This window comes from Meriones unguiculatus, chromosome 2 (assembly GCF_030254825.1).
Source record: "Meriones unguiculatus strain TT.TT164.6M chromosome 2, Bangor_MerUng_6.1, whole genome shotgun sequence".
NCBI lineage: Eukaryota > Metazoa > Chordata > Mammalia > Rodentia > Muridae > Meriones > Meriones unguiculatus.
This window is the reverse complement of record NC_083350.1, coordinates 103860682-103887094: the sequence shown is the minus strand read 5'-3', so window position 1 is coordinate 103887094 and position 26413 is coordinate 103860682. Positions and strand designations below refer to the sequence as shown.

At 38.4% G+C, this 26413-nt stretch overlaps 1 protein-coding gene across 3 annotated transcripts in view; it reads right to left on the bottom strand.

Annotated features, from left to right (window-relative positions):
- Eea1 (early endosome antigen 1) overlaps positions 1–26413 on the bottom strand; it is a 104383-nt gene that overhangs the window by 27034 nt on the left and 50936 nt on the right. For all 3 annotated transcript variants that reach the window (XM_060377948.1, XM_060377949.1, XM_060377950.1), the window contains 8 exons: positions 23776–24114; positions 22459–22608; positions 21291–21410; positions 9379–9582; positions 7851–8051; positions 5931–6044; positions 2993–3148; positions 272–411 (listed from right to left, as the gene is read on the bottom strand). In XM_060377948.1, coding sequence (XP_060233931.1) covers positions 272–411; positions 2993–3148; positions 5931–6044; positions 7851–8051; positions 9379–9582; positions 21291–21410; positions 22459–22608; positions 23776–24114 — 1424 coding nt within the window. The remainder of the gene's footprint in view (positions 1–271; positions 412–2992; positions 3149–5930; positions 6045–7850; positions 8052–9378; positions 9583–21290; positions 21411–22458; positions 22609–23775; positions 24115–26413) is intronic.

Genomic DNA, 26413 nt, shown 5'->3' with positions numbered 1-26413 from the left:
ATTTCAAACTGGTGAACAACTCAAAATGAATGCTCAAGAGAACAGGTACCACACCACTGCTGAAAAGTGACTAAAATTATAGAACAACAGAAAATGAAGTTCACTTTAACCAAGTAATAGTGGCATTAATGTTACTGGCATAAGAAACCACACACACACACACACACACACACACACACACACACACACACCAAAACAAATCAACTCTACGTGAATCTCTAAGAACAGGCAAACAATCAAAACCTTAGGGCTATAAAGCAGGTCAGCTTACACTTCCTTCTCCTCTTCAAGCTGTTTCCTCAGCTCTTCAGTTCTGAGCTGTAGGTCTGCACTCAGCTGCCTCTGCTGGTGGAGACTCTGCAAAGCTTGCTCCTTGCCTGCTTTAACTTCAAGAGCATCAGCTTCTAGTTTCTGTGGATGAAGTATAGCATCCATTTGAATTTTGACAAGAACTACTCTATTATTAAATATTATAACATTTGGTTTGCATTCAAATGATTATTGACAAAATATACAAAATAGTTATAATATATATATAAAAACCCATTCTGAAACCACTGATTGAGGGAGTTGTTCTGCTTAGAGTCTGTCAGATAATCTAGAATAGGCTTTTTACATAAATCAGTGGTTATTTTAAAAGTTAATTATAAGAACATGCTAAAATCTACAGAGTTAAAGAAGCTAAAAACAAGGAGGACCCTAGGGAAGATGCTTAATTCTCATTCAGAAGGGAAAACAGGATAGACACCGAAAACAGTACAAGAGAGGGAACAAGATGGGAGCCTACTATAGATGTCCTCTAAAAGAATCCACCCAGCAGGGGATCAAAGCAGATGCAGAGACTCACAACCAAAGTTTGGACAGAGCGCAAGAGTCTAATGGAAGAAGGGGGATATAGAAGGACCTGGAGGGTACAGAAGCCCTACAAAAAGACCAACAAAGCCTAAAAAGCTGTGCCACAGGGACTGCAAAGACTGATGCATCAACCAAAGGCCGACAGCTCAGTCTCCATGTGGGTACCCTACTAAGGGGAGAAGAGACAGTCTTGACATGAACTTGGTTGCCTACTCCTTGATCGCTTCTCCCTGGTGGGGTGACCTAGGCAGCCCACAGAGAAAGAGGATTCAGGCAGTCCTGATAGGATCTGATAGACTAGGGTCAGACAATAGGGGAGGAGGACTTCCCCTATCAATAGGCTAAGAAAGGGAGATAGGGGAGGAAAAGGGAGGGAGGGTGGGACTGGGAGGAGATGAGGGAGGGGGCTACAACCAGGATACAAAGTAAATAAATTGTAAATAACAACAATAATAATAAATTTTAAGAAAATCAACTTAAACATAAATGTTTATTAAAAATGCAAACGATTGTTAATTCAAGTTTGGAAAAAAAACTAAGTACCTACATGTATGTAGTTAACAACCATAAAATAACCATAAAAAAGAATGGATGTGTCACATAGTCCTCAAATTGACACGTACCGACCCTAAATATACAACACTTAAAATTTCTAACTTTGCTTATTTAGTGTCTTGGTTATAGTGTACTAGGTGTCTCATAGATATTATAATGTGTCAGATTTTTTCAAATTTATAAAATCAAACTACTACACATAGGTTTAAATAGAAGCAATGTGCTTTCTATTATCATTTGTGTGTGTTTGTGTGTTCATGTGTGTGCTTTTGGGGAGTGTGTGCATTTGGAGGACAAATGTCAACACTGAATGTCTTTCCCAATCACTCTTCACCTTATTCTGTAAGGCAGGGTCCCTCACTGAACTGAAGCTTGAAGACACAGCCAGGGTGCCCAAGCCCAGGCCCCAAGGACCCTCCTTCCTCTGCCTACCTAGCACAAACATCACGGACCTGCCAGCGTGTCTCATCTTTATGTGGGCACTAAGGCTCCAAACTCAGGTTCTCATGCTCACAAGACAGGATTTACTTACTGACTGAACCATCTCCCTAGCCTTCATTTAACTACTTTTTAATAAAACATGAAAACATAGACATTATACATGCCAATAAAGAGCCTAATAATATTACACATAAGTTAGACATAACTCATTTGCCTCTTATCTGTGCAGAAAACTTTCAAAGAATCATTTTTTCTGACTTTCTGAAATGTACAGTATAAGGTGTTATCTATAATCAATTACTGTGAGACAGCACCCCAGATACTCTTGTTCCAATTACAACTACTTTAGAAAGATTCCCAGATAAGAATTCTTTCTGTTTACTTTTCTGTAACACATCATTACCTATTCTTTTCAACCATATCTACTTTGTCATTACTACTACTGTTGGCATTCAAAAAGAACAAACCATAAACAGAATTGCAAAAGCCATTTTTTTTTGTATTACGCTGGTCTAGATGTCCATATAGAACAGTCGTGTCCTAATACTGTAATCACATATCAACTTCAACTGATTATGAAAGTGTAAGGAACATAGAAACCTAAGAATTTTTTGTTCAACTGTTAGTAATTCCAGAAAGTTTTCCCTGATATGTCGAATTATTTCATCTTTTTAGTAAATCAACACCTCACTTAGAAGTATCTTAAAGTAAGGCTCAGCTACCTTATAATGGTTTAAATGCATTACTAAATTAGAATCAAAATATAAAGGGGATATAAAAGTTTTGAAAAGAAAAAGTTCTACCATAGATGAGATATTACATTGAAAGAAGTTGTAGGGAAATGGAAAAATCAAAGGGGAGAAGAGATTTTCTAACAGCAGACTTATACTGTTTGGTGTCTCCTGGATATATTTTACACTTTACAATAAATCAACACTAGTTAATTGTTATATATAAAAGCTATCCATTAATGAAGGAATTACAAATAAATATGGAATTCAAAATTAATTAAGAGTAATTTTTAAAATTTTGTACCCCTTCACCTTTCTCTGTTACTTAATAGTTTTGACTCTGTTGAAGGTCATCAGACTCCAACACTGCAGAGTAAAAATATGACAAAATCAACTGCTTTTATACAAACCTTAATTTGACCTTCTAAGTCTTCCACTTTTTGTTCTAGAGAGAGCTGCTTCTCCTTGTGCTCCTTGAGATGGCTCTCCAGCTGGCCGCAGTGCTCCTGCTTCTCCTGTAGCTTCCTGGTGACCTGATCCAGCTGCACACTCATCTTATTTAACTCCTGAAGAAAACATTTGAAGGAGCACATTGGGAGCACCCAGATAGTCAGTGAAAGTATAACTGAAAATATAATTTTATATAAGAAAATATCTGGAAAAAGACTTCAGGTACATTCAATGACTTATCAGAGGTTATCTTTATCCACTAACAAGGAAAATTAAGTTGTACACAACATAAGACACCAAGCTTATTTATGTAACCGTGAAATAACTTAAACAATTTTGATTATTTTATGCATATGAGTGTTTTATGCCTACGTGCCGGTAGAGATCAGAGAAGGACATCAAATCTCCTGACACTGTAGTTACAGACAGTTGTGAGCTGCCATGTGGGCACTGGGAACTGAACCCAGGTCCTCTACCAGAGCAACGAGGCCCTGAACCAACTCTCTAGCCTTAAATAACTAAATCAAAACCAGGCCCTCATACATGGTAGGTAAAAACTATGCCACTGAGCTACTTCCACAGTAAGTTAATGTTTTAATAATTTGCTAGAAATATTATCTAAAAGCTAAAAAATATGACAGATCATTAAGTTAAGAAAAGTAAAAAAAGAAAAAGAAAAGTAATTATTACATTGTAGTTGAATGTTTTCGATTTTCAAAGCACTATTTAGAAATTATATTCCAAAAATATTGTAGATGTTACATCTGTAACACTTGCTTAAGTAAGTTCTTAGATGATCCAGTTTCAGGCTGGAGAGGTGGCTCAGTGATTAAGAGCACTGACTGTTCTTCCAGAGGACCCAAGTTCAATTCCCAGCACCCACATGGCAGCTCACAACTATAATGCCTATTCCAAGGGATCCCACATCCTTACATAGACATACATGTAATCAAACACTAATATATACAAAATAAAAGTTAAAAAAAGAATATCCAGTTTCTCAGAAAGAAAACAATAAATATTACTAGTAAGTCTGTTACCCACGGGTGATCAGTGTTAAATGTTTTGATAACTTTCTTTCTAATCTTCTCTGCATGTTAATTTCTTTTCTACTTATTTTATGTACTGATAATAGGCTGCAGTGGTAGTTCAATGGGAGATAACATTCCTAGCACATGTGAGGCTCTGGATTTTATCTTTAGCACTACAATAAATGAATAAATAATTGGGTAAATAAAATTAAAATAGGATCCCACTTACATACTAATTTATTTTATCACAATTTACCATGAAACTTTCTGATAGTTTTCTAGATTACATTCAATTGCATGAATTCCCGTCTTATTGGTATGACTCATTTTTTAAGCCAATCTACTTATTACTAATCTACTTTAAATTCTTAGATCACTAGTACACTTTCTGCATTTAGTACCAGAGATGCAAATACAATCCTTATAGCTATTTTTCCTTAGCATAAAACACAAAATACAAAAATTCTAAATTTTAAAATATTATCTTATTTTTAATTAGCAAACAGAGTAGCAGTTTGATTATGGCATTTTCTTAAATACTTTGATTATCCTCCCAGACTCTTTTTTTTTTTCCTCCACTTTTGAAAGTCATTTAAGGTTCTTAAATTATTTTTTCCCTTTTTTTTTTAAATTTTTCATCAATTACACTTTATTCATTCTGCATCCCCCCATAAGCCCCTCCCTCCTCCCCTCCCAACCCCACCCTCCCTCCTCCCTCTGCTTGCATGCCACTCCCCAAGTCCACTAATAGGGGAGGTTCTCCTCTCCTTTCTGATCTTAGTCTGTCAGTTCACATCAAAAGTGGCTGCATTGTCCTCTACTATGGCCTGGTAAGGCTGCTCCCCCCAGAGGGAGGTGATCAAAGAGCAGGCCAATCAGATTATGTCAGAGGCAGTCCCTCTTCACATTACTATGTAACCCAATTGGACTCTGAACTGCCCTGGGCTACATCTGTGCAGGGGTTCTGGGTTATCTCCATGAATAGTCCTTGGTTGGAGTATGAGTCTCTGGGAAGTTCCCTGTGTTCAAATTTTCCTGTTCTGTTGCTCTCCTTGTGGAGACCCTGTCCTCTCCAGCTCTTACTATTTCCCAGTTCTTACCTAAACCTCCCAGACTCTTGACCTCATCTCCCAACCAATTCTTAAGTTCCTGACACACATACATGCAGAGATACCAGAGATACACACACACACACACACACACACACACATTCAGGCAGACAGTCACTCTGTTTCCCTCCACAGTGGCAAATATCTGTCATTATCGTCTCAATTTGTAACTGATTCTTAAGGAACCTAAATGTTTTTTAGTTCAGTTTTGTATTTATGTACAAGTAGAATATTCCCTATATATGAAATGCCCTCCCCTATCAGTGCACTTGGAAAGGGGCTGGGAGGAGATGAGGGAGGATGAGATTGGGAGGGTAAAAGGGAGTGGGATACAGCTGGGATACAAAGTTAATAAACTATTAACTAATATTAAAAAAAAAAGAAAGAGAGAAAATAAAGAATAAAATAAATGCTTAGTACCAGAAATTTTGAGACTTCAGGTTTTGGAATATGGACTTCACAGGTTAAGAACTCTTAATAAGAAACTTAACATGCTATGTGCTCCAAATCTATCATGGTTGCTCAAAAAGTTTTATATTGGGGATATTTTCAATGTCAGCTTTTTAGGTTAAGTAATGGTCAACCTCAATTTCCTTAGAAATTTACTTCCTTCCTACAATGTTTTAAAAAACACCTCATCAAACAAATGCAAGATAAAAGAAACATGCAAAGTACCATAATTGCTTATGTGATTTCATGTGTATGAAAAAAAAAAGTTAGCTTGTCTACACCAACCAAAACATTATCAGGTTTCCTACCTGTTGTTTATCTTGTAATGCATTTTGAGCCGTGTCCAAATGATTCTGAAGATCAGCTCTTTGAGCAGTTTTTGCTGCTTCTGCTGATAATAATAATTCAGTTTTGGCTTTAATCTGTAACAAAATTTAAGTATTTAAATTTAAATATTCACATATTAAACTGTTGACTTTCCCTTTCTTAAGACACAAAACTTAAGTTCTTAGGTATGAAGTAATAATCGAGACACTGAAATACACACAAATCTCCCAATAGAAGTGGGGAAGAGCAAAGACTCCAGTCAGGGTTAAACAACAATGGAAAGATGTCTTTCTGTGAAAGAAATGGTTCCAGGAGTGGAGACAGAGGTCTGTGATCTGAGCATGTAATAGGCAAAGGTAAAAGAATTGTAAGTTCCAGTCCAGTCTATTCTACATGCTTAGACCCTATCTTATAAAGGCAAATAACTTGTACATATTTTTTTTTTCTGGGAAGGCCACTGTAGTTTTCAGAAGGAAACGCCCAAAGTCTACCAGTATCACAGTAAACTAAAGTAAGCTGGACAATGATATCACACACCTTTAATCCAGTCAGATCTCTGTGAGTTCAAAACCAGCTTGGTCTACAGAGTGAGTTCTAGGTACAGCCAAGGGTACACAGAGAAACCCTGTCTTGAACCCCCCCAAAAAAGACCCACAAAACAACAAACAACAATAACAAAAAATATCCAACCAACCAACCATCTAAAATATCCACTAAACTGAACTATGCCATTGAAAATGATAGTTCCAAAGATAAAGGATTTCAGAAGGGACTCCAAACAATAAAACAAACTATAAATATGTTTAAAATTCACTTTCCAGATTCATTCTTCTCATGTAAAGAGTTTACTTTTGATTCTCATTAAAAGCCAAGACATTACACATTTAAAAATCTCAGGCTTTCTACAATACACTTTGAAAAAAATCAAATTAGTTAGGTTTTCTTTATCAAAAATAACAAGTATTGAAATAACTTTAATACAACTCATTTTTAATAAGAAAAGCAAAAAGTAGAAAAATATAAATACATTTGAAATTGAAATATATTTAGAAGCGCTAAAACGATACTCCATCAGCTAAATGAAGAGAAAATCAGTAAACACAAAATAATCTAAAACACACATGATATGGTTAATTTTAAGCAGAAAGGTAAAGTTCCAAATAATTATTTCTCAATAACTCAATAATTAATCTTGGCAGAAATAATGCTAAATAATTCATATCTCTATCTGCGTTCAAAGTGAGAACTAGAGAAATCTATACTATAAAAAACTTACTGACAAATGTGTATCAGACTGTGAATAACTTATTTTTGGGCAAATCAGTTTCATTTACATATAGCAATATATCTATCTAAGGAGCTAAAAATCATGAAATACTTTAAAATATATGTGACATGTTTTCCAAAGCCATGTAATATGTTAAGATTTGAGGGTATTGAGTAATAGGTCCACTATAGTCTCAGAAGGGTCCAATGGCAAAAAAAAAGATGGGGAGCAGTGACATCTTTAGTCCCTTTATGTGCATGAAGATCAGAGTCCCTGCCATTGGTGCAAATCCACACTGCTAGAACACAGGCACTACTGCCCTTATAGCAGTAAAGCACTAAGAACAGGCTCATGATGTACTTGGCGGACACTGAATGTGCTAATTTACTTTCACAATGTGCTGACTATCCTACTAGGAAGTACTTTGGAAAGAGGAATCAAAGGTTACATTACACAAATCACCTTTACATAGGAAGAAAGAACAAAAATATCTGTGGACACAGGAAACCTCAAGAAACTATGTGATTTAATTTGTATCCTCATTTTCTACTAATATGTAAAGCAAAACAAACGTCCAACATGTATGATCTAAAACTGATGCTTTATGCATAAAACTCATTAAATAGCATATTACCTGTATGTCAAGCTGAGACACCTTCTCCTTGCTTTCGTTTAACTGACTGCTTAGTTCAGTCACACTGGTTTCCAGGGACAGAACACGGTCTTGTGCAGCGCGAAGATGTGCCTTCTGTTCCTGTACCTGGTCGTGCAAATTCTCTTCAGCTTGCTTATGGCTTTCCGACTGATTCTTCAGCTTCTCCATCAGCTGAGTTAGCTATTATACATGCAAGAGTCTAATTACAAAGTTTGCAAATCACAACAAAAATGAAGAAACACATTTAGGTACCATCAGAATACTGACCTGCTCTATAACAGCTAATTTCAAGGTTCTTCAAGTAAAAATACTCACACCTCTCATTACTAACAAGTCAAATATATAGTATCCCAAACACTAAGAACATCAAATTCAGATATATTATTTCTAAATCATCTCATTCAACTAGAATTGATATTCAGTAAAATTCATCTAGCTTAAGTATAAAATGTGAGATTCAATAAAGGTGTACACTCAGTTAACTACTGACACAATCAAGGGAAAGAGTAGTTTCACTATAGAAAACTATTTTCGAATGCATCTCATAGTCATTCTTGCATTCTCCCTTCCCAGCTCTCCCCACTGATTGGAGTACCTGCATACTGTAGGTATCGCTAAGCTGTAAGAGAGATTAATTATACTTTTTTCAATTTTTATTTTTCTTTTCTAAAGATACCTTTTCAAAAGCATACATTTTAAAAATTGAGATGAAATATAATTCATCTGATATTTCTTTTCATGTACATGGGAGTTCTCTTTAAATGTACGGATTTATATTTTGATAAGTCCTCCTTCTCTGACACTCATTACACTTTGCTAGCCTATGACATGCTGCCCATGGAGGCACGGTTCTCTCTGCTTTATTCAGAATGGTTTCAACTATTGTTTTTATGTTCACTGACACTTTTTCTTCTGCCAATTTTCTACTCAAGCGTTTTACTTTTTTATCTTTAGCAGCTCTATATGGAGTTTTTGTATCATTCCCACATCTAGTCCCATTATTATGGTTTGCCCTTTACAGCCATAAACACCAGGGAGTATTTTAAAGTTCTTGTCTGATGATTCCATCATCTTTCATTTCAGGGCCCATTTCCACCAAGATTTTTTTTTTTTTTTTAGTGCAAGGCTAATTTTATTAGCATTTAAGAGAAAAATATAATACAAGTTAGGTGAAAATTTCAGCAACCCCCAGAAGATAAAAAAGTCCTCATGAACAGAAACAGATCCTGAGGCAAATATGTATGATCAGTCATATCTCTACCTTTCCAGTAGTAGAGAGGAAGTGATTTACTTGTCAGATAGGTAATAAGTCCTTCTGGAACACGAACTAAGGACATCTTTCATCAAAGCACTGTACATGCCTTCACTATGATCATGATAGATATTATGATATAAAAATAACATTTTAAAACAAGTAGGAAATGCAGGATCAGAACTGTTTTTAGAGAACATTCAGTGGCCACAGGGACTTGAGTAGAGGTTAGAACAGCGCAGTGCGCAGGCGTACTTGCTGCTGCAGCGTATGGTTTTTCTCCTGCAACTGGCTAAGCACAGCAGCCTCCCCTTCACCAGCTTCGATTTTTGCATAAAGGTCTTCTCTCTCCTTTTCTAATAAGGAAATATTGTCTTTACTCTTCTGCAGTAAGGCCTCAAGGTTCTGGATCTTCTGGTCCTTATCGCCAATCTGACGTAACACTTGTTCCAAATCATTCTGTAAAGAATAAAAACTACTATTTTAAGGATGGAAAATTTAAAACGTTGTTCCTTACACATGAAATGACTAATAATTATTTTGATCATCCAAAGCATTTGTCCTACATCTTAAAAACTACCATATTTTATTGTGAAAAATTAATTAAAACCACATATTTAATAACATAAATTTGTATTATTTATAAGCACGAATTTAATAAAAAAAGGTTACACTTTACTTTTTCTAATATTCTGACTTGACTTCCTACATTTCTGACCCTTTACAGATATATGGAACTCACTCAACGACTGCACCAAGCACACTCCTACCTCACAGCCTTTGCACTAATGACCTTGCTGCCTTAAATGTTTCCCTAACAGTAAAGTGATTCCATCTCTCCTCTTCAAATGTTTGCTCAAATGTCACCTTGTAGATAAAGCTGCCCTGAGCATTGCATTTACTACTGTAGCATTTTGCAATATTCTATATACTTTTTTTTCCCACTGCCCTGCACTTATTTCAACATCCCATAGCTTACTCATTTCTCTCATGTTTATTTACCTCCTTCCATCTCCCATTAGAACATATGCTACATAAAGCTGAGTGTGTTATCTTTCTTATTCATTGATATATATCCAAGATACAATACACCAAACACTTAAAGAAATGCTCAACATCTTTAGTCATCAGGGAAATGCAAATCAAAACGATCCTGAGATCTCATCTTACACCCATCAGAATGGCTAAGATCAAAAACTCAAGTGACAATACATGCTGCAGAGAATGTGGAGAAAGGGAACCCTTCTCCATTGCTGGTGGGAATATAAACTTATACAACTACTTTGGAAATCAATTTTCTGCTTTCTTAGAAAATTAGGAACAGTGCTTCCTTGAGATCCAGCTATACCACTCCTAGGCATATATCAAAAAGATGCTCAAGCACACAACAAGGACATTTGCTCAACCATGTTCATAGCAGCTTTATTTGTAATAGCCAGAACCTGGCTTCCCTCAAGGGTAGAATGGATACAGAAATTGTGGTACATTTGCACAATGGAATACTACCCAACAATTAAAAACAAGGAAATCATGAAATTTGCAGACAAACGGTGGGATCTAGAAAAGATCATCCTGAGTGAGGTATCCCAGAAGCAGAAAGACACACATGGTATATACTCACTTTTAAGTGGATACTAGACCTATAATATAGAATAAACATACTAAAATCTGTACACCTAAAGAAGCTAAAGAAGAAGGAGGACCCCGGGTAAGAAGACCAATCCTCACTTAGACAGATGGGATGGACATTAGAAAAAGGAAAGAACAAGAAACAGGACAGGAGCCTACCACAGTGCGGCTCTGAAAGACCCTACCCAGCAGTGTATCAAAGCAGATGCTGAGACTCATAGCCAGACTTTGGGCACAGTGCAGGGAATTTCATGAAATAAGGAGGAGTTCGTAAGACCTGGAGAGGACAGGAGCTCCACAAGGATAGCAACAAAACCTAAATATCTGGGCACAGGGATCTTTTCTGAAACTGATACTCCAACCAAGGTCCATTCATGGATATAACCTAGAACCCCTGCTCAGATGTAGCCCATGGCAGCTCAGTATCCAAGTGGGTTCCCTGGTATGGGGAACAGGGACTGTCTCTGACATGAACTCAGTGGCTGGCTCTTTGACTCTCCACTCCCGAGGGAGGAGTAGCCTTGCCAGGCCACAGAGGAGGACAATGCAGCCAGTCCTGATGAGACCCAATGAGCTAGGGTCAGATGGAAGGGGAGGAGGACCTTCCCTATCAGTGGACTTGGAGAGAGACATGGGAGGAGATAAAGGAGAGAGGGTAGGATTGGGAGGGAAAAAGGGAGGAGGCTAAAGCTGGGATACAAAGTAAATAAAATGTAATTTTAAAAAAAAAAAGGAAAAAAGAAAACAGCAGTGCAGCCAGGTATGTTGGTGCACACCTTTAATCCCAGCACTCAGGAGGCAGAGGCAGGCGGATCTCTAAGTTTGAGGCTAGCCTGGTCTACATAGTGAATACCAGGCCGGCCAGGACTACACAGAAAAACCTTGTCTTGAACCACCCCTCCCCCCAAATCACTGCACTCTCACACATGGACACTTGCAAGCTCATTTCTATACCCAGCAGGACTACTCTAAATCAGCAAAGCCCTCTTCTTCCTAAATATTATACAGAGCATGTTGTAATAAGTTACATCCAGAGTATCTACTTTCTTTACGGCAGTCAGTTTCTACTGAGAATAAAGACCCAGCTTTACAGTCTACCATGCAATGTTAATGGCAAGTAGACACCCAGGATCCTTAATGATTTGTGTCAGAATTAAAACATTTACGATTCAGTCACGTTCAAGCATGCTTCTCATGCCTCTAAGTTTCAGTTATGAAAAACCACATTACCTTCTTGCTTTCAGCTTTTATTTCTGCCACCAAGAATCCCTCTCAGCACAATTTCCTACTCTGGAATCCAAATTCCAGGACAAAGCTTTCTGCAGAAGTCACTGCTTTCATTGTGCACTGGAATCTGGTTTTTAATATGCAGACATTATTCCACAAAGAAGGCCCAGGAGGCTACCCTTCCCTGCTTTTTTCACTGCCATCATCCTCTTATAAAAACCTTGTGCTTGTTTGGAAGTATGCTAGTCTCACATATTCTACTTTCTACAGTTTACTGCCATCTATAAATCCCTACCTCATTCACTGAAGAAGTGAGACCTGATTTAGTCTTTGTCTTAATCTCAATTTCTGCAAACTTCCTACAAAACACAAAATATATACATAATTAAGAGTACATCCTCAACATTCACATCACCTTAACCCCTGGACTGAACTCATTCCATATTGCAATTACTCACAGACAGGATTTTGTAATAACCAGAAATAAGCAGAAATTATAAAAGCTAAAAAGTATGGCATCTTACTCTGTGACCACAACTTCCTATCTTCCAATTTTATCAGCCCATCTTCGTCTATGCCAGTCACTCCGGTTCCTCTAACTGGCTCACTCTAGCTCAGCATTTCTTTCTAACCTCACACATGGAGACAGACTATTCTTGCAGCCACACCCCTCACTTCCTGTCACCTCAAAATGTCCCAGGCAACCACCCCACAAAATACCATCCGCATATCAGTTCCGCAATGTTTCTTCCCTCCTGTATTTCTAAACTAAAATAAAAGCAAAAATACTCACAGATTGTAGAGTTCCAGTCTCCATTAAATACTCAGAATCACCTTTTCAATCTTTTTCATTGGAATAAGGCCCTCAAGCTCAATGTTCTCAGTAACTACTTAAAGCTTCAATATTCTCCCCAAACTCGCAATCTCTGCTAGGCTGATTCTGAGCTATTGCTACATACAATTAATTATACCCTGATATGTAAGGTTTTTTTCATAAATGATCTACCTTGATTTTCTATTCTTTTTCCTAATATTTTTTCCTAATATGTCTGTATGTGCCCATATTTACTTTCTTTCTCTGAATGTGCCCTTTTTTTGGTCCCTCCCTTCAAGCTTTAGGAGATAAGCTCAAATATATTCCCGTGTGTGTGTAACATCTAATTCCTTTAATCAATTCTCCGCCAGTGTTTTTAAAAATTTATTTATTTTTCTTAATTACAGTTTATTCACTTTGTATCCCAACTGTAGGCCCCTCTCTTATACCCTCCTAATTTCACCCTCCCTTTCTCTTCTCCACCCATGCCCCTCCCCCAGCCAACTGATATGAGAGGTCCTCCTCTCCTTCCACCTGCACCTAGACTATCAGATCTCATCAGGAGTGACTGCATTGTCTTCCTCAGCGGCCGGTAAGGCTGCACCTCCCTCAGGAAGAGGTGATCAAAGGGCAGGCCACTGAGTTCATATCAGAGACAGTCCCTGTTCCCATTATTAGGGAACCCACTTGGACACTGAGCTGCCATGGGCTATATCTGAGTAGAGGTTCTAGGTTATATCCATGAATGGACCTTGGTTGGAGTATCAGTCTCAGAAGAGATCCCTGTGCCAAATTATTTTCTCTCTCTCCTTGTGGAGCTCCTGTCATCTCCAGGTCTTATGAATTCTTCCTTCTTTCATAAGATTCCCTGCACTCTGCCCAAAGTCTGGCTATGAGTCTCAGCCTCTGCTTTGATACCCTGCAGCGTAGAGTCTTTCAGAGTCCCTCTATGGTAGGCTCCTGTCCTGTTCCATTTTCTTCCTCTTCTGATATCCATCCCATTTGCCTTTCTGAATGAAGACTGATCATCTTATCCAGGGTTCTCCTTCTTGGTTAGCTTCTTTAGGTGTACAGATTTTAGTAGGATTATCCTATATTATATGTGATATACCCTGTATGTCTTTCTGCTTCTGGGATACCTCACTCAGGATGAACTTTTCTAATTCCCACCATTTGCATGCAAATTTCATGATTTCCTAGTTTTTATTTGTTGAGTAGTATTCCACTGTGTAAATGTACTACAATTTCTGTATCTATTCCTCAACTGAGGGACATCTGGGTCGTTTCCAGGTTCTGGCTATTACAAATAAAGCTGCTAGGAACATGGTTGAGCAAATGTCCTTGTTGTATACTTGAGCATCTTTTTAATATATACCTAGGAGTGATATAGCTGGATCTTGAGGTAGCACTATTTCTAATTGTCTGAGAAAACAGAAATTTGATTTCCAAGATGGTTGTACGAATTTACATTCCCACCAGCAATGGAGGAGTGTTCCCCTTTCTCCACATCCTCTCCAGCATGTATTGTCACTTGAGTTTTTTATCTTAGCCACTCTGGTGAGCGTAAGGTGAAATCTCAAGGGCATTTTGATTTGCATCTCCCTGATGACTAAGGACATTGAGCATTTTCTTTAAGTGTTTCTCTGCCATTCGATATTCCTCTATTGAGAATTCTGTTTAGCGCTGTACCCATTTTTTAATTGGATTACTTGATTTATTGTTTTTTAACTTCTTTAGTTCTTTATATATTCTAGATACTAGTCCTCTATCAGATATTGGGTTGGTGAAGATCCTTTCCCAGTCTGTAGGCTGTTGTTTTGTTCTGATGACAGTGTCTTTTGCTTTACAAAAGCTTTTCAGTTTCATGAGGTCCCATTTATTGATTGTTGATCTTAGAGCCTGTGCTGTTACTGTTCTGTTTAGGAAGTTGTCTCCTGTGCCAATGAAGTCAAGGCTCTTCCACACATTTTCTTCTAACAGGTTTCGTGGGTCTGGTTTTATATTGAGGTCTTTGATCTACTTGGACTTCAGTTTTGTGCAGGATGATAAGTATGAATCTATTTGTATTTTTCTACATGTAGATACCCAATTAGACCAGCAACATTTGTTGAAGATGCTATATTTTTTCCATTGTATGGTTTTGGCATCTTTGTCAAAAATCAGATGTCCATAAGTGTGTGGGTTTATTTCTGGGTCTTCTGTTCAGTTCCATTGATCCACCAGTCTGTTTCTATGCCAGTACCATGCAGTTTTTATTACTGTTGCTCTGTAGTACAGCTTGAGATCAGGGATGGAGATACCTCCAGAAGATCTTTTATTGTAGAGGATTGTTTTAGCAATTCTGGGCTTCTTGTTATTCCATAAGAAGTTGAGAATTTTTCAGTCAAGGTCTGTAAAGAATTGTGTCGGTAATTTGATGGGAATTACATTGAATTTGCAGATTGCTTTTGGTAAGATAGCCATTTTTACTATGTTAATCCTGCCAAGCCATGAGCATGGGAGATCTTTCCATCTTCTGATATCTTCTTCTATTTCTTTCTTAAGAGACTAGAGGTTTTGGAGATTTGTTTGTTTGCTTTTGTGTTGTTTTGTTTTGTTGGTTTTTTTTCATACAGGTCTTTGATTTGCTTGGTTAGAGTCACACCAATGTACTTTACGTCCTTTTTGGCTATTGTAAACAGTGTTGTTTCCCTAATTTCTTTTTCTTTTTCAGGTTTTAACCTTATTATTATTTTTTCTGTTTTAATTTTTTTATATTAATCACAGTTTATTCACTTTGTATCCCAGCTGTAGCCCTCCCTCATTCCTTCCCAATCCCACCTTCCCTCCCTCAAGGACCATTTATGGATATAACCTAGAACCCCTGCTCAGATGTAGCCCATGGCAGCTCAGTATCCAAGTGAGTGCCCTAGTAATGGGATCAGGAACTGTCTCAGAAATGAACTCAGTGGCTAGCTCTTTGATCACCTCCTCCTAAGGGAGGTGCAGCCTTGCCAGGCCACAGAGGAGGACAATGCAGCCAGTCCTGAAGAAACCTGATAAGCTAGGGTCAGATGGAAGGGGAGGAGGACCTCCTGTAATTTCTTTCTCAGCCCATTTGTCTTTTGTATACAGGAAAACTAATGTTGTTTGTTTGTTTGTTTGTATTAGTTAATTTGTATCCAGCCACTTGGCTGAAGGTGTTTATCAGCTGTAGGAGTTCCCTGGTAGATTTTTTTAGGGTCACTCAGGTATACTATCATCTGCAAATAGTGATACTTTGACTTCTTCCTTTCCAATTTGTATCCCCTTGATTTCCTTTAATTGTCTTATTGCTCTAGCAAGGACTTCAAGAACTATGTTGAAGAGATATGGAGAGAGTGGGCAGACTTGTCTTGTCCCTGATTTCAGTGGCATTACTTCAATGCTTCAAGTTTCTCTCTGTTTAGTTGATGTTGGCTATAGGCTTGCTGTATATTGCCTTTACTATGTTTAGGTAAGTGCCTTGGATCCCTGATCTCTCCAAGACTTTAAACATGAATGGATGTCAGATTTTGTCAAATGCTTTTTCAGCATCTAAGGAGATTATCATATGGGTTTTTTTCTTTCAGTTTGTTAATATGGTGGATCACATTGATGGATTTCCATATATTGAACCACCCTGCACACCTGGGATGAATCCTACTTGGTCACAGTGGATGATATCTTTGATGTGTTCTTGGATTTGGTTTGTGAGTATTTTGTTGAGTATTTTTGCATCAATGTTCAGGGAGATTGGCCTGAAATTCTCTTTCTTTGTTGGGTCTTTGTGAGGTTTAGGTACCAAGATGACTGTGGCTTCATAGAATGAGTTTAGTAATGTTCCTTCTGTTTCTATTTTGTAGAATAGTTTAAAGTACATTGGTATCATTTCTTCTTTGAAGGTCTGGTAGAATTCTGCGCTGAAATCATCTGGCCCTGGACTTTTTTTGGATGGGAGACTTTTGATGACAGCTTCTATTTCCTTAGGGGATATATGACTATGTATTTGCCTGGTCTTGATTCAGCTTTGGTAAGTAGAATTGATCAAGAAAATTGTTCATTTCATTTAGATTTTGAATTTTTGTGGCATATAGGCTTTTGAAGTAGGACCTAATGATTGTTTGGATTTTCTCAGTGTCTGTTATATCCCCCTTTTTTTCATTTCTGATTTTGTTGTTTTGGATAGTGTCTTTCGGCCTTTTAGTCAGTTTGGCTAAAGGCCAAACTGGGTTTGTCTATCTTGTTGATTTTCTCCAAGAAGCAGCTCTTCTGCCAGTATTTTTAGTAACTCTACATATCAGTCTCTTTCATGACAAGAAACCTATTCAGATCTCTTTGTTTCTCAAAAATTCTCCCTAAACCAAGTTTCCCTCTGGTTTCTACCCACTCTTCATATAATTCACATTTAAGTTTCAAAACTAATTTATGTTTATTTTCCAAGCTCCCACATTTTTCATTTACTCAGTTATTTATATTTTGTTTCTGTAACTTTATTGAAGTTATACTGAGCAAAGTTATCAGTTTATTTTAAATGTTTATCTATCTTATATCTCTATTCAACCACATTATTTTTAGATTTTAAGCTTCAGCAAGCCCTAACAGTTTAACTCATACTAGCTTCAGTACCCTTGTCTACCCAGTTTTTACCTGTAATGTACACTTCTCTCTATTACCATCCCTGTACCTATCCCACAAATAGATACTCAGTAACTCAGGCTGCCATTCCTAGGAAGCCTCCCATAACCTTTCTTTTCTAAACTCTGCCTGGGTACTGCAACGCTCACCTATGTTCCCAGGGAAGACCAATTTGTATGTATTGTGAGTACAGAATGAGGAACCAAGCATGTACACCTGAGCCCCTTGCTCTCCCTCAGAACACACTGTCTAAAGAGTGAAAGGTTGTCCCTTTTACTTATGTCTACACCTAGATGAATACAAGAAAGCCCTCTTAGCTATTGACTTGTACCAAATGTTCACACTTCATTTCTTTCCTACTCGTAACAGTAAAGCCCCAGAGTAGCCGACAGTCACATAATCAGGTTTCTTCTCTCTCTTTTGAAATCTCCCATCAGGTGTTCTTCTCATCTTCTCTGTCCAAATTGTTCTTACTGAGGTCAAAGACCTCCATGATGACAAATCCAACAAGATTCTCAGCCATCCTTAACTGCGCTCTCAAGATTCTACATCAGTCTCTCAGCAAAGCAGTCAGCTTCACCTCTGAAATGTACCTACAATCTGACTACTTTTCACTACCTGCATTGTTTCCACTCAAACCCAAATAACATTATTTGTCTTAATTACTGTAATCTCCTAGCTAATTTCTATGCTTCTCTTGTTATCTTCCTCAGTCTACTCAAAACACAGCATCTACAGAAATCCTGAGAAGTCAGCTAGATTGAGTCATTCCTTTGCTTAGACCCCCAAAATTTCTAATTTTACTCAAAGAGACAAAAATAATTAAGAACTTAAAATCACCTATGCAGTTCTCCATGTTCTGAACCATGGCATCTCTGTGATCATGTCCATTTCAACAACTATTGCTCACCCCTCTCCAACCAGCTCCTCCTCTTCCTGAGACTGACTCCTATCACAAGAGTTTTTGTTGTTATTTTTGTTTGTTTGTTTTATCATTTGTTACAATTTATTCAATTTGTGTCCTGGCTGTGGCCCCCTTCCTCCTCTCCTCACAAACCCACCCTCCTTCCCTCTTCTTCCCCTATTCCCCTCCCCTAGTCCACTGATAGGGGAGGTCCTCCTCCTCTTCTATCTGACCCTAGCCTATTAGGTTTCACCAGGATTGGTTACATTGTCTTCCTTTGTGGCCTGGCAAGGCTGAACCCCCCAAGGGGGAGGTGATCAGAGAGCCTTCCACTGAGTTCATGCCAGAGAAAGTCCCTGCTTCACTTACTAGGGATCCCACTTGGAGACTGAGTCTATGGACTACATCTGAGCCACTGTTTTAGGTCCTCTCCATACATTGTCCTTGGTTGAGGTCACTCTCTTCAGGGTCCCCAGGGCTCAGTTTTTTTTTTGATCTGTTGGTTCCCTTTTGAAGCTCGTGTCCTCTCCAGGTCTTTGTTATCTCCCCCTTCTTTCATAAAATTCCATGCATTCTGCCCAAAGTTTGGCTATGAGTCTCAGCCTCTGCTTCGATACCTCGATCAGTAGAGTCTTTCAGAGGCCCTCTGTGCTAGGCTCCTGTCCTGTTCCATCTTCTCATGCTACTGATATCTATACCATTTACCCTTCTGAATGAGGATTGAGCATCTTCTCTAAGGTCTTCCAAGTTCGTTGGCTTCTTTGGAGTATAGATTTTAGTATGTTTATCCTATATTATATGTCTAATAACTTCTTATGAGTTAGTATATACATGTGTGTCTTTCTGTTTCTGGGTTACCTCACTAAAGATGATCTTTTCTAGTTCCCAGCATTCACTTGCAAATTTCATAACTTCCCTGTTTTTAATAGCTGAGTAGTATTCCACTGTGTAAATGGACTACAATTTCTGTATCCATTCTTCCACTGAGGGACATCTGGGTTGTTTCCAGATTCTAGCTATTAATAAAGCTGCTACGAACATGTCCTTGTTGTCTAGTTGAGCATATTTCAGGTATATGCCTAGGAGTGGTATGGCTGGATCTTGAGGTGGCGCTATTCCTAACTTTCTGAGAAAGCGCCAGATTGATTTCCAAAGTTGTTCCAAAGTTGAGTCCCCCTGATGCCCCCTAGCACATCCTCTCCCTTGCTTCGGGTCTTTCACATCACAGAAGCTCCCTCAGTGTGCTGCCTGGTGTTGTGTCAGCTTGACCCAAGCTGGAGTCATCACAGAGGAAGGAGCCTCGGCTGAGGGAATGCCTCCATGAGACTCAGATATAAGGAATTTTCCCAATTAGTGATCAATGGGGGAAGGTCCAGCCCATGGTGAGTGATGCCATTCCTGGGCTAGTCGTCCTGGGTTCTATAAGAAAGCAGGCTGAGCAAGCCAGTGAGAAGCACCCTCCATGGTCTCTGCATCAGCTCCTGCCTCCAGGTTTCTGCCCTGCTTGAGTTCCTGTCCTGATTTCCACTGGTGATGAACAGCAACATGAAAGTATAAACTGAATAAACCCTTTCCTTCCCAAACTTGTATTTTGGTCATGGTGAGGTTTTTTTTGTTTGTTTTGTTTTTTGTTTGTTTGTTTTTGAGAAATAAAAATCCTAACTAAGACACCTGGCAACCCTTCCTAGCACTGTAACCCGAACACTTATAGCACTGTACATGCTTTTTAGCCTCGCCCTTCTTTTGTCTGTGACTACAGCACTTATCATTATATATCTTGCTTATTTACCATGGTTATTGTTGGCCTCAATCACTAAGCACTCCATGAGAGCAGCCATTTTTTTTAATACTTTATTCAGTGCCATAAATGATACAGAATCAGTTCCTTGGCTGAGAATAGTCAAAAGATACTGTTCTCTGATTAAACAAAAGAAGTGATAAATGACTCCGGTATTTTTATCCCTCTTTGTTGGACTCCTGTGTCGTTCATTCTTCAACTTCAGAAAAAAAAAGGCTTCTTACTGCAGAAATGTCTTATGTTCCCAGAGACACACAGTTGTTCCCATGTACACCCTAGACTGCTTTCCCAGAGGGCAGGTGCTGTGCCTCCTTATGTTCAGCACTGAGCAGTATGACATCCAGTGCTCAAAAACACTCAGTAAATCAAAGAAAGAAGGAGCCAATGAGTACAAACGACAAATTCCCTCCAAACATGTATCCCGCTCACACATAACAAAACTAAACTTCTTTTACTTTCTAAGCCATGTAATAATAGAATGTGTATTAATTTAACCCAATCGATTATATTTTTCTATATATATAGTTCTGGTGTCCATGATGTTAAGAAGTAAAAGCTATAATAACACACACTACATTGTAGAAGTAAAAACTTGAGTGAAGGGTGTATATGTGCATGTGTTCACACACGCATGCGGAGGCCAGACATCGGCACTGGCTGCCTTCCTCCATTGCTTCTCCACTGGCTGCGCTTGTTCTGACGCGCTCTCTCCTGACTAACGACTGCCTGGACTGGCAGGCCAGCCAGCCTCCGCCTTTTCAGCACTGCGACGACAGGTGGTTGCCTGCTCCCACGCACAGTTTCTCACTTGGGTGGCAGGAACACGAACTCAAGCTTCATGAGCTGCTTCATGCCTGCACAGCTAGCACTTGACCAGCTGAGCTATCTCTGAATCTTTATATCTAATTAGGTGATTTAATAAATAAATTTATCTAATAAGTTTAATATATTTGAAGACTTTATGAATTAAGTATTAAACGGGTTTACAATAAAGTACTTTATTTTTTCTCATAGAAATTAAAAGAAATATGATTTTCTGACCATCACTTAAAACTATCAAAAGTACCCATCAAGTGTTTGCATTATGCAGTTCATCACTACAAAAGGAAAATGACTCTGATCCGCTTTGCTCAGAAAGTTAATAGTGAGAATATGCTTACCTGAGCTTCTCGGAGCTTGGCTGTAGTGCTTTGCTGAAGAGCTTGCTGTTCTTGATGCTGTTGCTTTGATTTTTCTAACTGATGTTGCAATTCAGTGGAATTTGTTACTTTTTCCTTCAACTTAAAAAAAATGTATACTGTTAGCTGAGAACTTAAGACATAATGTGATCATAATAAGCATAAATATCTGGCAATATTGGTCAATTCTCAAGTTGGAAAGGAAAAAGAAATTCAAGCCATATTAAAAAAATCAGCTTTAAAGCAGTTCCTCATTACTTATAAAATTATAATTTCATGATTAAGAATCCATCCTCTAACCATTAAATCTCATCCTAAAAAGAAAACAAATCTTTCTCCAGACTGTCATTAGTTCATCACTGTCTTTGTACACATATATGCTAAAGTTAATATACAATTTATACACACACACACACACACACACACACACCCCAATAACCTAAACCACAGTATCTGCATTTCTTTTACTTTTTAATAGTTACATTTATGGTATACTAGGAAGGAATATGAGCTGCTACTACATCTAATACACTACCTTTAAAGAAAATCTACTGCTGAATTAACAGATTTTAACCTGAGTATCTGTTCAATTAAAATAAAAATCATAATTCAATCATAAAATTTTCTTTAACCACATAAGGGTGCCATTTGAGCAACTACAACTTTTTCTGGGTTAACATTCAAACAGGTGATCTGGAGGCAGTTCTTGGGGTGCTAGGACTTGCACGTAGGACCTGAAGCTGCAGCAGTGAGCTCTATTACACCTGAGATGGTTAATTATTAAAAATGAAATCAAGTAAATGTGAACTCAGTGTTTACATGCTGCTAGTGATCCACACCAGGTATCTGATGGTCTCATTAGGAAGTGGCTCTTCCTAGGTAGGAAGAACACAGTAGCCCAAGGGCCAGCTTCCTGGAGAAAGCTAAAATGTAGTTAGTATATTTCTGTTAAGAACTTTGAGGATGACAGTAACAAGACAATGTAGTTATCTTTAATGTTAAAATGTAGCAAACAAGTAGGAAATGCTGCAATGTGAAATAAAAATAATTACAATTAAAGTTCTTGACACAAAGGTGAGCCTCACATGTTTGAGACACTTCAAGTCTAAAGTCATCTGGTAGTATCAATCAGGTTCAGATGCTAGCTTACCTGCTCTTCCAAACGAGAGAGCTTGAGCTGTAAGTCAGCCACTTGCTGCTCCTTATCCATCAGCTTCTCGCTGGAGAGCTGCCTCTGCTCCTTCAGCCTGCCGTGCGCTTCCCCCAGCTGACGCTCAGTCTCCAGAAGTTTGCTATGTAACTTTAAAACAGAAACCAAAGTGTGCATGCGCATGTGCATGTGAACACACACACCACCTACTTTACTAAACTGCATCCTCACCAGCTAACTGTATACCACCTTTCCACTGCATTTCCCTTCACACCTGACACTACAGAATAACAGGCTACAACTGAATTTTAATCACATGGATGATAACAAATCACATAAAATTATGAGTAAGCACTGCATATTTTGTACCTATTTTCTTTTTCTCTTAAAAAATACAGTAGATGAGGTTTGGAGAGGTGGCTCAGCAGTTTAAGAGATCTGGCTGTTCTTCTAAAGAACCTGGGTTTGAGTCCCAGCACCTACATGGCAGTTCACAACCATCTGTAACTCCAGTTCTCCTATATTTGACTCCCTCTTCTGGACTCTGAAGGTACCAGGCATGCATACACCAGCAAAACACCCATATACAAAATAATAATAAAATTTTAAAAATACAGGAGACCAAGGTGCTGCCAGCCATCCAAATCCCTGCCCAAGTGCTACCAGCTGCCAAAAATGCACAGCTTTCCTTTCCTTTGTTCTGAGGTTTCCCGGTGTGGGCGGGGTTGGGGGACGAAGGACAGATGGAATTTCTGAGCTTGTGCAGGGATGAGCAAGGGTTCTAGCTGAACAGAAGGTGAGGGATGTAAAATAAAATGAAACTTAAAAATTGTGATACTCAAGGCACATTCAGACACATTCTTTTGTCTTCCCACAGTGATTTTTGTTAGTTTTCCATAGTTAAGAACTACTACACTTGACTTAATTTTTTTAACTATACTTTAAAAATTATTATTATTAAAAGTTTTATTTCATTTGTATGGGTGATTTCCTTGCATGTATCTGTGTACCCTGTGTGTGCCTGGTGCCCAAGAGGCCAGAAAAAGTATCAGATCTCCTGGAACTGGTGTTACAGTAGTTGTGAGCTGTCATAGGGGTGGTGGGATTTCAACGAAGTTCCTCTGGAAGAACAGCCAGTGCTCTTAATAGCCAAGCCTCGTCTCCAGCCCTGCAAGAATATTTAACTAAAGCACGGTGAACACCTGAATTAACACAACAGCTAAAACCTACTATATACCCGGTAGCGGGCAGCACTCTAAGCGACTTTTGTTAATTCATGAATGTTTCACAATGGTGTCATTCGTGAACAGCGCTCACCTGGCTGACTTCCCCCTGCAGCTGGAGCCCATGCTGCTCCTTCTCTTCACGCTGCTGCTGCAGCTGCTTGAACTCCACTCTGAGGTGCTGGTGCTTGGTCTCCACTTCCCGCAGCTCTTCTTTGAGCTTCTGAGCAGCCTCTCCCTTCTCGCTGAGTTCTGCTTGGACCCTCTGCAGTGAGCCTTCTGACGCAGCTAACCTTGCCTGGAGCTGCTGACAATCCAGGTCCCTTTGATGGAGGGCTGCCTGTGTATTCTTTCTACTCACTGACTCTTCGTTATGCTTCTCCTCTAAGTGGGTGTAGTCCAGTTCTTTCTTCAGCAACTTTTCAGTCAAGTTCTGAAATAGCAATTTAAACGCTTAATACTTTTTCACTATTCCAGTTTCTCAAACTATCTTTTAAGTACTTAATATTATAGTATAAAAGTGTAGAAAATACTTTAGGAAAGAATTATGACATACCAACTTACAATTTTATTATTGGTCATCATGACTAAACTGTACTGATACAAAATAAAAGCTACCAAGAAAATATTGCCACAACCTGAAAACACATATATGTGTGTGTATATATATATGTATATACATATATATATATTGAATTATTTGACAGTATGCCACATATTTATGTTTCTACTTCAGTTAAAAAGTTACAGTGACCTTTCATTCAATAAGTTATTCTGAATACTTATATGCTGTAAGCCTCTGCCTTGGATCTACCAGCTTCCCAAGTATACCAGCTTAGCACAGCCTGTCACCTGCCTCTTTAGTATCTGATCCTACTATATGCATTTTTATCTTCCCTTCTGGATAAAGACTATTTTTTTATAGTCACAAGCTAAAATGAATTCAAATGTCTTTCTGGGTATATAAATAAATGATGTAAAGATAATACTTAGTAACTTCATAATTTTATTTTACTCAAACTAGCAAAAAAAAAAAAAGAAAGAGAAAAACAGCACACACACAAATAACACCATTAATCATAGATCTGGATAAATCAACTTAAGTTCAAAGGCTGGTCTCAGTACTGTTGTTACAACTGACAATGAACATTTTTAAAATCACATAAAATACAAGCAAAACTTTAACTTCCCAGGAAAGCTGCACATGCCAAGAAGGTAATGCAGAGAGGACCTGGTCTGTCTGTGGACATTCCTTATGCACTGCATAAGAAGCGACGGTGCAGAAGAAAACCAGACCCTTCATGTGAAACAGATTATTGCATATGTAAAACAGGTATGTTTAAAATAGCCGTTCTAAAAGAGCTAAAATAATTTATAAGCAGAAACATTTAAGAGGGCTGGGAGATCATCAATAGTGGTTAAACACCTTTTAAGCATGACGAAAACAGAGTTCAGTTGCCAGGGAAAGGAAAAGGGAAGAGAACAACTTTTTGTTTTTACAACTTTTGAAAATTTAATACACGAGTACTGTATTTACATTATTTGTTTCCATCCCACATTCTTCTTCTTCCAACTTTTCCTGTGTCCTCCCTGACTCCTTTTCAAATTCATGTCCTCTTATTCATTACTGTTACATACACCCCCCCACACGCACACAGGCACATACATAACCCCACTGAAAGCAGTCAGTGTTGTTTGGAAGCACATGTGTTTAGGGCTGACTACTTGGGATCAGGTGGCCCATCAGGGGCTGAACTCTGGAGAAGATTGGCTTTTCCTTTCTCAGCAGCCATTCATTATTGGTTGTAGCTCTTCTACTGCCAGTTGGGACCTTGTGACATTTCCCCACCCATGATTGTTGTCAACTGGTGTTGTCATTATGCAGATCTTGTTTAGGTGACCAAGTTGTTAAGATTTCATGGACAGAATCATTGTTATATACGATGCTACCTTGCAGCAGATATCCTGGTCCACAGGCTCTTACAATCTCTCTGCCATTCTTTCATGATGTTCTCTGAGCCTTAGGTATAGGGGGTCTGTTGTAAATATATCAATTGGGGATTACCAGGTAATACTTTTAAAAAATGAGCTAAATCAGGTAAATCTGAAAGTAAGAAAATAACAGTTTGAATTTATTTTCAAAAGTGGTAAGAGGAATTAAGAAAATATGCAAGTATGTTGTAAGACGCAAGGGAGGGAAAACAAGTACAAGTAGGTAACAGCAAAACTTAAAATCTTAAGAGGGAAAAGCCTAGATGCCAACTCACAGTGAAGGTTCTTGAACATTTACCTGAGAAAAGGGAAGTTAAGGTGATTATCAGAAAAATGTATTATAAAAAAAGCAGCATCCAGAAAAGTAAGTGTATGTAAGAGAAAAAAAAAAAAAAAGAGTTGTGCTGGATAATTTTGTCAACTTGACACAAGCTAAAGTCATCTCAGAGGAGGGAACCTCAATTAAGAAAATGTCACCATACTGTTGAGCTATAGACATACCTATAAGGCATTTTCTTAATTAATGATTGGTGGGTGGTGCTATTCCCTAGGCTGGTGGTCCTGGGTTCTGTAGGAAAGCAGGCTAAGCAAGCCATGTTGAGCAAGCCAGTAAGCAGGACCCTTCCATGGCCTTTGCATCAGATCCTGCCTCCAGGATTCTGCCCTGTTCCTGTTCTGGCTTCCATCAATGATGAAATACAATGCTAAAGTGTAAGCCAAATAAACCCTTTCCTCCCCAA